This window comes from Solanum stenotomum, chromosome 6, assembly GCF_019186545.1.
Source record: "Solanum stenotomum isolate F172 chromosome 6, ASM1918654v1, whole genome shotgun sequence".
Taxonomy (NCBI): Eukaryota; Viridiplantae; Streptophyta; class Magnoliopsida; order Solanales; family Solanaceae; genus Solanum; species Solanum stenotomum.
In genome coordinates this window covers 3094376-3108085 of record NC_064287.1, presented here as the reverse complement: position 1 = coordinate 3108085, position 13710 = coordinate 3094376, and the positions used below count along the sequence as shown (strand labels likewise).

Below are 13710 nucleotides of genomic sequence, written 5' to 3'. Positions count from 1 at the left end.
CTGTTTGTATTTGACTGCTATTATGGCAAAAGAGTCGTGTTTCTTCATATGAATTAGGTTTGGACCAAAGAAAAAAAAATACAGCTGAGCAAAGAGGTTTCCATGAGATTTAGTTTTGTTCCAGTAACGGATTTTAGCCAAGTGATAGGATCTTCTGATCAACCGAGAGACCATTTTGAATTCCATTAGTTCTGTTCAAGTAACTGAATCTAGCCAAGTGTAGGTCGTGATGTGCCTTGAGATGGCTAGTAGGGAACCCTCTCACAAGTGGTTGCTTTATTGCATCTGGCCTGTCGTTAATATTGAGGCATTATATATTGCTTTTTAGTACTCATCATTAGTTGTCCTTGATACCATCAGATGAACTTTTCTACTATCAACTTCTGATGCTTATCTTACTTATCAATTAGCTAAACAATTTTAATAATTCTATATCTGTCTCTTTAGACTGTTTAAGAGCTAAAATTTACTTCTTACATGTTTCAGTTCTCTTGGCCAAAACCTGAAGACAAGCACTTTTGTCGGAGAGATTCTCTTCGCGGTCTTCATCTCAATCATTGGGCTTATCTTGTTTTCCTTGCTTATTGGCAATATGCAGGTTAGCACAGTACTACCCCTTATCATACAAATTACAATAGCATGGAATTGAGTTCCAAAAGATTGTAAAAAAACACTTAATTTGTTATGCATTAGCATTTTTCAACAAAGAAATAGTCTCTCTACCTCTCACAAGGTAGGGGTAAGGTTTGCGTACACCCCGTCCTCCCATACTCCACTTGTGGGATCACACTGGGTATGCTGTTGTTGTTGTATTTCAACAAAGGTTGATGCTCAAAAGTTTCCTATTTGCCAAACTAGATAAAGTTTGAGTAATTTTGTATTGGTTGTGGAAACAGAAATATTTGCAATCTATCACGGTTAGAGTAGAAGAGATGAGAGTGAGAAGGCGGGATGCAGAACAGTGGATGTCTCATCGCATGCTTCCTGACAATCTGAAAGAGCGAATTAGACGACATGAACAGTACAAGTGGCAAGAAACCAGGGGAGTTGAGGAAGGTTTACTGCTTCAAGATCTTCCTAGAGACTTGAGGAGAGATTTAAAGCGCCATCTCTGTTGGTCTTTTCTCAAAAAAGTAAGTACTTATCACATTATAATTATCCCTATCCAACTTCAGCATGTGTTGTTCTTAGTATTGTTTTGTTACTATATGTTATTTCATGTGGGGTCAGATCTGCGTACACTCTATCCTCCCCGAACCTCACTGTGTGTGACTACACTAGATATGGTGTTGTTGTGTTGAATGGTGTTTTATAGTGAACATTTTTGACAGGTAAAGAAATGTGAACATTTTGCCTTAATTGTGAACCGGCAAAACAAGGTCAATTATTTTCTCTTCTTTCAAATCACTTTCTGTATGTGCAATCAAAGAATGTTTTGCTACCTCCGTTTCATTTATATAATGATGTTTGACTAAACGTGGAACTTATGAAAGAAAACAAGCTTTTGGCACATTAGAAAAGTAACCTTTGAACTTTTTGTCCTAAATATGTCATCACATTTCTATGGCTATGAGCATGTCATTAAGGTAGGTGTACGGTCTGCGTACACCCCACCCTCCCTAGACCTCACTTGTGGGACTATACTTAGAGCCTGTTTAGATGGGCTTTTAAGCTGGTCAAACTGGCTTAAAAGCCAATTTGACTTATTAGAGTGTTTGACAATTATCAAAGTGACTTATTTTAAGCCAAAAGATAAAAGCTAGGGGAGGGGAGCTTTTTTCTTTTAACTTAAAAGCCCTTTTATGTTGACTAAGTATATTACCTTTTTGCCCTTAATTCTTTTATACAATTTCCAAATTGCCCATGTTGAATTATTATTATTATTATTTTATTTTTTTTAATTATTATTATTATTTTATTATTATTATTATTTTATTATTATCATTATTATTATTATTATTATTATTATTATTCCTCTTATAAATAATTTGTGGTGGTAAAGAAATATGTGAATGATAGGAAAATATTATTACTTATGAATGTAAAATATAAATTAATTTTGTTTTAATTTTTTTTAAAGTATAAAAACCTTAAATTAATCAACTTTTCATCATGTTAACAGCTTAAAGGGTATTTTAGACATTTTGATAAAAAAAATGTTTACCAACACTTATTTACCAAACACATCAACAACTTTTTTTTCAACTGCAACACTTTTATCCAAACACATAACTACTTATTTTAAATATAAGTTCCAGCACTTTGAAATGTTACTTTTTTTAAGTCAATCCAAACGGGCTCTTAGTATGTTGTTACACTTCTCATCATTTATAACGATCCCTCCAAACAAGCACTAAACTTGCATTGGTTTGGTAATGCAGGTTCCCATATTTGAGAAAATGGATGACCAATTACTGGACGCGTTGTGTGACAGACTGAAGCCAGCACTCTTCACAGATAAGAGCTTCATAATCCGAGAAGGTGATCCAGTAGAAGAAATGCTCTTTCTAATGAGAGGTACACTGTTAACTATGACCACAAATGGTGGAAGGACTGGTTTTTTCAACTCTGCTCATCTCAAGGCTGGTGGCTTCTGTGGAGATGAGCTTTTAACATGGGCTTTAGACCCTCATCCTTCCTCCAGTAGTCTTCCAATTTCGACTAGAACAGTACAGGCTGTAACTGATATAGAAGCTTTTGCCGTCACTGCTGATGACCTCAAGTTTGTCGCCGCACAGTTTAGACGTCTAAATAGCAAGCAGATTCGGCATACTTTCAAGTAAGTTCCATTTCATATCAAACTTCAACTTACTTCAGATAACAATTTTATTTTATTTGATGCAATACGCTAAAAATTGAGTGACCATCTGTGAAATTAACCCTGCATAACTAGTGTATGAGTTTTGGAGTCATCCATTTACACTTGTGCTGGGTAATGCCAACATTCTGCCTATGACAAGGCCCATGAGGGGTTGAGTGGCCCGGGTCAGAGTCATGATCGAACATGACGCTTGCTTGGCGGACTTAGTTGAGAAATAAAGTTGTGCCTTTGCTATCAGCTATAGCTTTTAGCATGATGGTAGGCGCTTGATCCTAACAACTTGTGTACTTGGCTATTTCAGGTTCTGTTCGCAGCAGTGGAGGACATGGGGTGCATGCTTTATACAAGTAGCATGGCGTCGATACTGCAGGAATAAGCTCGAGAAATCTTTACGAAAGGAAGAAGATAGACTGCAGGCTGCATTGGCAAAAGAGAGCACAAATACAACAAGTCTTGGAGCTACCATTTATGCATCAAGGTTTGCTGCTAATGCTCTGCGCGCCTTGCGACGTAAGCACGCAACTGGTGCAAAATTATCTCCCACATTACCTCTGCTGCTTCATAAACCATCCGAACCAGATTTCAGTGAGGAAAATGATTCATGAGGTGGGGGGGATAATTAACTAGAAATGTTGGAAGTTGTTCATATTGGTGGATTTACATTTTCTTTATACTTTATAAAAACAACTCCTTGGATAGTATATATATTATGTCTTGATTCATTATGATAATTGTAGAAAGAAACAGGGAGTTCTGTTTAATTTATATCCAAGTTTCTATTGAATGTAAAAGTTCGTGCTTGAAAGATAACACGTGGAAATCAATTGACATGTTTCCTCCAGATTATTATTTCTTAGGTAGTAACGTTGTTATGTCAGATGGAATTATTTATATGATGGCGAAGACAAAGAGGAATGAAAAATTCAATCAATTGTAGTATATTACGTTTTTGTTTGGAGAAGGAACAATTTCTAGAGGAATTATTGTTTCCATATACAATACAAAGGAGAAGACATGTTTTATGCTGTTTAGGAGAAAAACTTTGTTTGATTAGGTCATTGGGAGATGATCATCAGATTCGTGAGTATTGGTTGTATATTATGAAAACAAATTCATGGAATAAGATATTGACAATTCCATTATCTCACAATATTTGTTTGAGACCTTTGAGTATTGTAAATGATGGAGGCATCATGTTTCAAAAGTATAATAGCTCCGAGTTCGTGGCTTACAATTCAACAACGCACAAATTAGAACAAGTTAATGTTACTGGAATTGAAAGACTTAACTTCAATAAGGTTGTAACCTATATGGAAATTTTAGGAAACTTGCGCGGCAATCTAAATAATGAAGAACCGCTACTGAACAAGAGCAAGTGATACTTTGCTTTATTTTTAATTTTTGCCTGAAAGCTATGTTGCTCCAACTCTTCAAAAATGTCAACATATGCCTGTCTAATTTCCAAATATAGTGTAATATTAAGTTAACATCATTTGAATTGAGTTCCAATTTAGACTAATATAGTATATAATTCAATCAAGTTAAATGCAATTAGTAATACCTTTATTTTTCAAACCAATTTATCATAAATACAAATTTTCCAATTCCTCCTTCCCAGTGCATTACCTGGCATAGGACCAGGTTGCAGCATAGAGGCTAAGGGGCCTATTCCTGTCCAGTTGTTTCACTATGTAAACCAAATGCACCATAGCAAGACTTGGGAGGGAATGAAACAAGCAGCATGATGAAATGTGACCTATATTTGGTATATATACAGCTTCAAACTTTTTTAAGGAGCCAAGAAAAAATAATAATGATGCAACATTACAAGTGATCGCTTTGCACAGATATAATTTAAATCTCTTGTCTACTTACAACATGATTAGCACGAGAGGACACGTTGGTATTAGTGATTCAAGATTGAAACTTGGTATTAGTTGGTTGTTTGCTGTACAGTGATCCTGCTGCAGCTGGAACTTCAGCTTGTGAAGAGACTGTTCCGGAAAGTGGCTGGAAATTTGTGTTACCAACAAACCAGTAGAGCACCCACTTCAAATTGCAGAGTGTGTACTTGAGAGCTTTGGTCCAATTTTCCTGTTTATTAAAGCTCTGGGTTATGGAGTAACTTTCAACTTTGTCATTTTCAATCCTGCAAGAAAGCCCGAGACAGTTAGGCAACTGTTATAGTACTAATACATCAAACGAGAACTTTGTTGGAGGATGTAATTTCTATATCTATAGTCAAGTTATCCATGTCCAATTGTGGCATTCAATAAGTACATCTTAATAAATGTCGTATGAAGAGCTCAACATATGTCCTTCAAAGCAGTAGTTCGAAAATCAAGACAAATTACTGAAGTACAAAAGAATAGCAGTGTCTTAAAAGTACTTCGCAAATGTGCCTAACTAAATAAGGTTGCGGCTCTAAGGCCAAAAAGCATCAAGTTTAGCTCACTTCCATGTTGGTATTAGTCCACTTCTCACTTATTAAGTCTCGCTGGTTCCACGCAGTTATCTAAGACATAGTATAGATTCTTACATCAATGACCACGCCAAGTCAAGCAAACCTCTCAATTACCAACCCAAAAATAAAAATGGAAAAGCAAAGAAACTTATTAAATAATTCGAACTTCAAGTTCCTCCTTTAGTAAGATGGACATATGTAAGCAACCTTAAAATTAAAACAAAATCTACCAAGATCTTCTTAGAGGAAACTCTGACAACCAATTACCCAATATCAATGTATCAGGTAAGAAAAATATAAATTGATATTCACTATGGAACATTTTGCTAAAACACTGAAGCTTCTATGAATTGTGGAATTAAGCTTCTTGAATATGCAGAGGCTTACTTGTAAGGAAGCTTAAAACATTTATCAGGACGAATATTGTTTTCCCTATCTTTTGAATTTGCAAACTCGGAGAACTCCTTCAGGCAGGTCAAGAACAATGTCATTGCTTTATCATACCGTGTGCTCCAGAAGAGATTTACTGGGCCAAATCTTCAAAAGAGTAAGGGGATCATATTAAGTAATTTTAAAAGGTAAAAGATTGCAATTGGAAAACCACAAACAATGTCTGTTACTGTTAAGGTATTTAAGATAACTGGAAAGGAAAATGCAACATAACCGGCCGCCGGGAAGTGATTTCGTAGTTCATATATCTCATTCACTATTATCAAGTAGAAAGCTCAATGTATTAAAATGAAATCATGTTAACAGGAAACAGACTACCCATCCTACATTTACTGACAATGATTATTATTGCATCATTCACCCACCACCTGAAATTAACTTATTTGAATCAAATTGTCAGAATGGTAACTGATATTTTTGGATAGAAATGTTTAAGACGAAAAAGAAGAGGATAAACTTACAGTTCATAAGTAGTATTATTGGTGTCTATGATCCGAGGATAACTTCCCATAGGAAGAATTTTTATCCGATATCTAGAAAGGCAAAATCAAGGATACACAATGGACAGAAAACAGCAAGAACACTACACTTAATGGGTAGAAATGCCTTATATTACAGTGTCTACCTTTTAACCTATTGATTTATACTTTAGAAATTTTTGAAATATCAAAACTATTCCACCCACATCTACGACTTGCAGCCACTGATTATTAACATCCCAAAGAACTCTTGTCATCCATGTGATCAAGTTGATTTAATATTTGACTATTTGAAGGTTTTACTTGAAAGGAACATATTCTAAGTCCCCAGATAATGTTCAAGGCCTTAGCTGATTGATGATTTTGCAAGAACAGAAAAAATTTGAACTGTAGGAATGGAGCCAAAGATGTAAAATCTTTTGAAGTATGAACACACACCACAACATGAAGACTAGTAATGACCCTGGTGAAAAACATGTCAGAATGAAGGCTTGAATAAGAAAAGTTAGATTGGATTAAAAAAATACACAGGTTAATTATAGAATTCAACAAGAGGACCACATACACTAATTTGAGTGGTGAGGTCAAAGATCCAACAAGAACTTTATGCACCTCAGATAGAACCTAATCTAGATCTGTCACGATGGTACATTTAAAGTTAAGAATATTTAAGGTAGTAAATTTTAATCTGAATATTGAGTTATAGAGAGTGCACTGATTCGTGAAAGTTAGTTCGAACAAGATTACTGCACCTTGAGCTGAAGTAATTAAAAGCCTACCTAAAAGGGTTCTAGGTTAGGAATACTTGAAATAGCCAATAACCTTAAAAGGACAATTGGGTAAATGAACTTCTTTAACTCACGTCTTCCTTTTATTCGACAAGTTTGTGCTAAAATTGAATACTAATAGTCAAACTCATTGAAAGTTCTCTCAAAATCTTGCTCTTGTTAGTCAAGTGTCATTTCATAGCAGCTTTCGTCTTTACATTTGAATCAACCAGTGGACTCTCAAGATTCGACTTTTCAATGCCAAGATCAAACTAACTTCTTTGTCAGTTTATTCTAGTCTTAAGAGGGATCAAAAATCCGTTTAACCTCTAATATTTGAACCTTTAGTTCACTTGTGTCATATTGACCACATCGTTATTTTGCTGGGATCCTCCAATAATGGCACCGCACCCATGTTAGATACTCCAAAAATACATCATAACTTTTGGAAGATCCAACACGCAGCGGACGACATCTTAAAAATCCGAGCAATATAGCATCAAAGTTCACCTTCCAGTAGCAAATTGTGCCATAACTGAGCTCAAAACCTTAAACCTGTGAAAGTTAAGATTGATATTTCTTAAGTACCAATAGTTATTTCTTTATAACAATGGTATCTGAGACAGCTTCCGCACATAAGCTCTAATAATTCTTAGGCTGGGAGTTCTTACTCAAAAAAAGAAATACTTAGGCTGGGAGTTGCATCCTAATAAACAAACTAGGCAATATAAGATAGTTCTGGAGCTTCAATCGATCGATCAAGGTATCACGGATAAGATGATATTTTACTCAAAAACAAGAAAATAGATGTATGTTTCAATAAGGATACTGAAACTTTGGTCGGAAATGCTGAGCCATTGTATGGAGAAGAAGGCATGCTTGACCCCATGCTGCATTAATCTCGTCCCACTCAACCTAAGCATGTATCACAAATATTGTACATTATAGATAACCAAAAAAAAGTAAAAAGGAAAGTATTTTTATGATGAGAAAAAAAACCAACAAGACAAGAAATTTCAACATACAGTATCATAATGCGAAATAATGAACTTTTTCTACTATTTGATGTGTAGCACAAAATATCAGTTCATAAATTAAAAAATAAAAAATGGAAAATAAATAGCTATTACCATATCAAAACTTTATATAAATGAAACATAGCAATTCATACACCTGCATGGAGTTCAACTAATTAAATTCTGTAGTACTTGCTATTTCTCGTTTTCCTTTCATCAGTTTCTGTATTGAACAGGAGATAGAATTGAAGAGGTAACATATTTCACAATCCCCTAAACAGAGGTTGTACTCCCTCATCCAATTTCCATAACCTATTTCTGCTTCAACTACAAAATTTACTCAACTCCTTCTCCAACCAATTATCCAAACTAAAATAATCATTAAGTATATTTTTAACATTAATCTGATACAGTGAGGAAGTACTTTAAGAGAAATACAATTTCAGTATAGAATATCAGATACTACTGCAAATCATGATACTGAATTTATCTACTAGGAACAAGACAATTATATCCAAATAAATTAAAGTAACATACCGGAATTTTAGGAAGTCTTCCGAGACGAAAGTTGTTAATCGTTCCAAATTCACCATCATACCAGATTGGAAATGCATCATTGAGCACATTAGTCCGCTTTAGCAGCTCTAAATGAGCTTGTGAAACTTCTGTCTTAGCTAAAATTGCATCCCTCTCTTCCTGCAGTAAAAAAATCCTTAAAAAGGGATTGCTTCATCCAAGACCAGCACTACCACCCCGGAAAAGGGGAGATACTTCTCTTCCACCCCAAACATTGAGTCAGATTTCCCCCAATCATCTAAATGGAGTTACATTTTTGTTCTCAATATATACATAGCTCTTTAGAGGGGAGGGATAGTATGTGAAATATGAAGCAAAAGAACAGTCAAACTACCATTATAAGAGATATGACCAAAGCTTTTGCCCACAGGAAAATTAAATATGACACACAAACAGACGTATAGTGAGAAGAAGAAGCAAGAAACCTGATGAGATATCAACTGAAACTGAAAGTTATTGAATTCATGCCAGTACCTGTTAAATAAAAGGCATGCTAACAATTAGCAATTAGTGATGGGTAATCTCAAACAGCTAATTTAAATAATAGAGAACTATAATTAAAGTCTTGTTCCAGGCAACCAAACCGGGATATAGTAACAGGTACTCTTTTAATTGCAGGTTTCACTACCAAGCTACTCCGAGTTCCTTCATAATTCTACAGTCTACAACAAGAATAATGAACATACCTCCACCTCAAGCTATTTGGTGTCAGCAATTTCCTTTTGCGAGGTAAGAATTAAGATAATTTTATGAATAATGAAAAATCTCCCACATATAAGCAATATACCAAAAAGTAAAAAACCTACAACATAATGTAATTCTCTACAAATGACACCAAGTTTTCTGGCAAAGTACAAACTAAAACTTCATGGGTCAACAAAAAAGAAGCCATATGTGTAGGTCTTCTACTTGTTTGTTTTACCCCTTTAATTATGCTTGCTTCCGACTCCCCATGAGCCATTTTTACGGCCTTACTTTTTTGAACGGTCTCCCTAAGGTTGACCTCTTTTCAAATAATCCCCCTTTAATGACACCAAGTTTTCTGGCCAAGGGCTCTTGACATTCTTCTGAAAGTGTCAGTTCAATGAGGCTCTGACATACCAATTTCAACATAGACAAAAGAATCCTAGCAATAAACAGAGAAAAGAAATTCTTACAGGCATATAGGTCTAGAAAGCGAGACAAACTCCTAAACTACATTTATGATGGCTAGTTACTGCACCAAAAAATAAAAAATTGCAATCCAGGTCATTAGAGAATTACCGCTCTTCCAACTCCTTAAAGCGGCTAGACTTCATCTCTAGTTCCTTCAGTTCGGCAGTGACTACAGCACATTGCTTCTCTGTTTCTTCTATTGCTGTTTCAAGTTTTCGCTCTTCCTCTTCTATCTTCAACAGCATCAAATACATTAAAGTTAGTAAATGCTCTTCAATATAAAAGATTAAACGTGCAGCAGACATAATTGCAAAAAAGGAAAGTGCTAAGCCTCAGCTTTCTTCATCCCAACTGCGTTTCATTTCATTCTAATATGTTATCTTTGTAATATGCTCAGATTCAGGGTGCTTAAATATTTTTACAGGTTTATGTTTTCACTACTGTGCTGGATCGGACTACATGGCATCTTAATTCATTTGTCCTCTTATATATAAAGGGAAAACTATGATGTCCTTTAATTGACTCAAAATTGTTAACAACCTTCAACTTCTCCTTCAGAAAATCAGCCTCGCTAAGAACATTTCTTGCTTCTCCCTCCAATTGATGAAGGCAAGCTTCATAGGCTTGTATGTCCCTGTTAACATCTTCAACCTCCTTATCAAGTTTATCAGACAGCACCCTCATGCATTCAAGACACAGGGGTTGCTCGATCTGGGTCTGTGTTGTGGCAATATCAAATGCACGCTTTAGGACAGTGATGGTGGAGTGAAACCCAGAATTGTTTGATTGCATGGGAGCATTTGGAGGTCCACCATCTGGTGGTGGAAGATTTGTACCAGCTCCATCAGATGTAGGCTCACACTTATACACTGAAGCAGCTGGTGGAGGCAAAACCACAAATGATTCTTCCATGGCCCTCCCAAACTGGCTTGCATCTGGCTGTGCAGATCCTCGTCCTCGAGGCGGAATCCCTGATCCCTGATTTCGTTGTTTTGGCAACATAACATACGAATTTTCCATCCGACTCGACCCTATGGTACTACCAGCTCCATGAATTGAAGAGGCCTGCATCCCTGCACACACACTCCCAATTAGCAACTAGTAGATGCATTATCTGGTCTTCTAGACATTAAACTTATAGAAAAGAAGCCCTTGTACAATTCCAATGAGGATCTATGGAAACAAGTAATCTAAGGATTTCGTATTACAACAACAACATACCCCCTGTCATCCCACAAGTGAGGTCTCAAGAGGTAAGATGTACGCAGACCTTACCCTTACCTTTGTAGGGTAGAGAGGATGTTTCCGATTGACCCTGGGCTTAAATGGAAGCTATTAGTTTTATGAAAAACTAACACCTTTTGAACTCAAAATGACGCAACCTCCATTGAACTAAGTAGGATCACAATTAAAACCTTATCTACATACCCCTGTCATCCCACAAGTGAGGTCTCAAGAGGTAAGATGCAGGCAGACCTTACCCTTACCTTTGTAGGATAGAGAGGATGTTTCCGTTTGACCCTGGGCTTAAATGGAAGCTATTTTTTAATGAAAAATTAACACCTTTTGAACTCAAAATGTCGCAACCTCCATTGAACTAAGTAGAATCACAATTAAAACCTTATCTAACCCACAATTACTTCACCGAGAAATTCAGTAAAGGTAAAATCTTTTAGTGCATATGGAAATTAAACCCAAAAAAAAGTTAAAACTCCAGTCAGTACCTCCAATACATACCAATTCACATAATTTTTTGCAGCAATTCTAACTAAATCATCACAATTTCCTAAACATTGAATCATAGGGCATTAACATAGTCGATTCCAATAAATTTGGGTCTGATTAATGAATACATAAAGCTAGAGAAGGAAGAACAGGGTCTAACCGGAGCGAGAAGAAGAATCGGGGAAGAACTTGTCGGCATAATTATCGACGCCGGCGATGCAGAGGGGATTATGGCAGTTCTGACAGATGTACCGGGGAAGATTCGGGTCAACCGGTAAAGTCCGACCCTTATCCGGTGTAGCGCTGCTGCCTTTCATCATGTTGATAGATGAATTCTGTATTCAGTATTGAAATTGAGTATATCAATTTGATGGAAATTTTGGAAAAGAAACAAGCTGTACGTTGGGCAGTTAGCCCAGAGAAAAGCAAAAATGGCGTGCTGGATGGGGCTGACCCGGCCCAGTCTGTCCTGATTCGGCCCGTCGATTTGTTTTATTTAAAAAGAAAAAAGAAAAAAAAAATTAACTAATTACACGAGCATTCATATCATATTATCTCACAAATTAATAATTTTATAGTAAGTCTTAAGTTCGATATACCACTCTTTCAAGTTTTAAGTCAGATGAGAAAGGCGAGCAGAAAGTCAATATGTAACTTTTGAAACCACATACATTCTGAAATATCGATACATATGCTTGGGGAAGATAATATATATCAGGTACATGTGAATCACACTTGAATATAGTGTATCTGAAACAAATTACACTTAATTTGACCTGCATGTCTTGAAGATGTACGTATTTAAGTGCGCCAAATATATGTATCTAGCGAAATAAATGTGGTAAAAAGGTTCATTTTAAAAACTAAAATAACTACATGCAATTAAATCCTAACTCAGTGAGATTTGCGTTGTTAAAAAAAAACATTGAGAACGACTAATGGGCCCTCCAAACGACTACTTTCACTTTGCAACACCACAAAACACCTTCCCTAACTCCCACTTATGGCTTGCAACGGGACCGGAACCGGGCACCACGGGCCTGAACCGAACCGGAACTGGATGGACCGGAACCAGTAATTCCGGAAAAAAATGAGGTTACCCCTCCCGGACCGGTACGGGACTGGACCGGAAACCGGGTTCCAACGGTTATAAAATTTTTTAAAAAAAAATTATTAAAATTAAAATTTTAAATACAAACTTTCAAACTTTAAAAGTATAAAAGTTTAAATTTCACACTTTAAAAGTTTAAATATTTAAATTCAAACTATAAAACTATAAAAGTTTAAATTTCACACTTTAAAAGTTTGAAAATTTAAATTCAAACTTTAAAAGTTTAAATTTCACCCTTTAAAAGTTTGAAAATTTAAATTCAAACTTTAAAACTATAAAAGTTTAAATTTCACACTTCAAAAGTTTGAAAATTTAAATTTAAATTTCAAACTATAAAAGTTTAAATTTCACATTTTAAATTTTAAAAGTTTGAAAATTTAAATTCAAACTTTAAAACTATAAAAGTTTAAATTTCACACTTTAAAAGTTTGAAAATTTAAATTCAAACTTTAAAACTATAAATTTTTAAATTTCACACTTTAAAAGTTTGAAAATAAAAATTTCAAACTTTTAAAACTATAAAACTATAAAAGTTTAAATTTCACACTTTAAAAGTTAAATTTAAAGACAATAATAAAAAAAAATTAAGGCGAATAGCCTATACTTTTATTAATATTAATTAAATAGTACAAGTTGAGTTACAAAATATTAGTAGAGTATTAAAAAATCTAATCTACACAGCCACCTTCTAGGAAGGGTTCTGTTTGAATTAGACCTCGAATTATTATACTCATACTAATAAACATTTAAATTTAATAGTTCATGCTACCAATGAAATCTTTTTTTAAATCATTTAACATTTCTCTAGTAACATGCTCTGGAATTGGTTGATTAGCTAGTTCCTCCATTGCATCAATGTCGTCGTCACTAAAATCTTGCATTATTTCAACAGCGTCATTTTCAAATTTGGTCGGTAAAGGTGGACGACCATAACTCCTTCTCTCGCCATTAATCCAATCTTTAAATAGTACCGATATCTCCAAGCTATCTGCCGCTAATGAATATCTATGCTCTCCAATTTGAAATCTTGCTGCACTAAAAGCGCCTTCCGAAGCTACTGAAGATGCTTGAATAGCTAACACATCTCGAGCAACCGGTTGAAGTTTTGGAAATCCTTGGCCGCGATTGCTCCACCATTCTAGAAGA

The 13710-nt window shown here is 35.2% G+C and overlaps 2 protein-coding genes across 7 annotated transcripts in view; one reads left to right on the top strand and one right to left on the bottom strand.

Moving 5' to 3' along the window:
• LOC125868135 (cyclic nucleotide-gated ion channel 1-like) overlaps window positions 1–3662 on the top strand; it is a 70509-nt gene extending 66847 nt beyond the window's left edge. For all 6 annotated transcript variants that reach the window (XM_049548740.1, XM_049548742.1, XM_049548741.1 and 3 more), the window contains 4 exons: window positions 487–598; window positions 897–1133; window positions 2382–2779; window positions 3123–3662. In XM_049548740.1, the coding sequence (XP_049404697.1) occupies window positions 487–598; window positions 897–1133; window positions 2382–2779; window positions 3123–3426 (1051 nt within the window). In that variant the 3' untranslated portion in view covers window positions 3427–3662. The remainder of the gene's footprint in view (window positions 1–486; window positions 599–896; window positions 1134–2381; window positions 2780–3122) is intronic.
• Window positions 3663–4563: 901 nt separating this feature from the next.
• Window positions 4564–11845, bottom strand: LOC125868138 (beclin-1-like protein). Its single transcript, XM_049548749.1, has 9 exons — window positions 11614–11845; window positions 10269–10801; window positions 9837–9961; window positions 8999–9047; window positions 8535–8693; window positions 7811–7896; window positions 6197–6268; window positions 5673–5822; window positions 4564–4970 (listed from the first exon to the last, which is right to left on the bottom strand). The coding sequence occupies exons 1-9, from the start codon at window positions 11771–11773 to the stop codon at window positions 4736–4738; spliced, it is 1569 nt and encodes a 522-aa protein (XP_049404706.1). The 5' UTR covers window positions 11774–11845; the 3' UTR covers window positions 4564–4735.
• Window positions 11846–13710: the final 1865 nt, after the last annotated feature.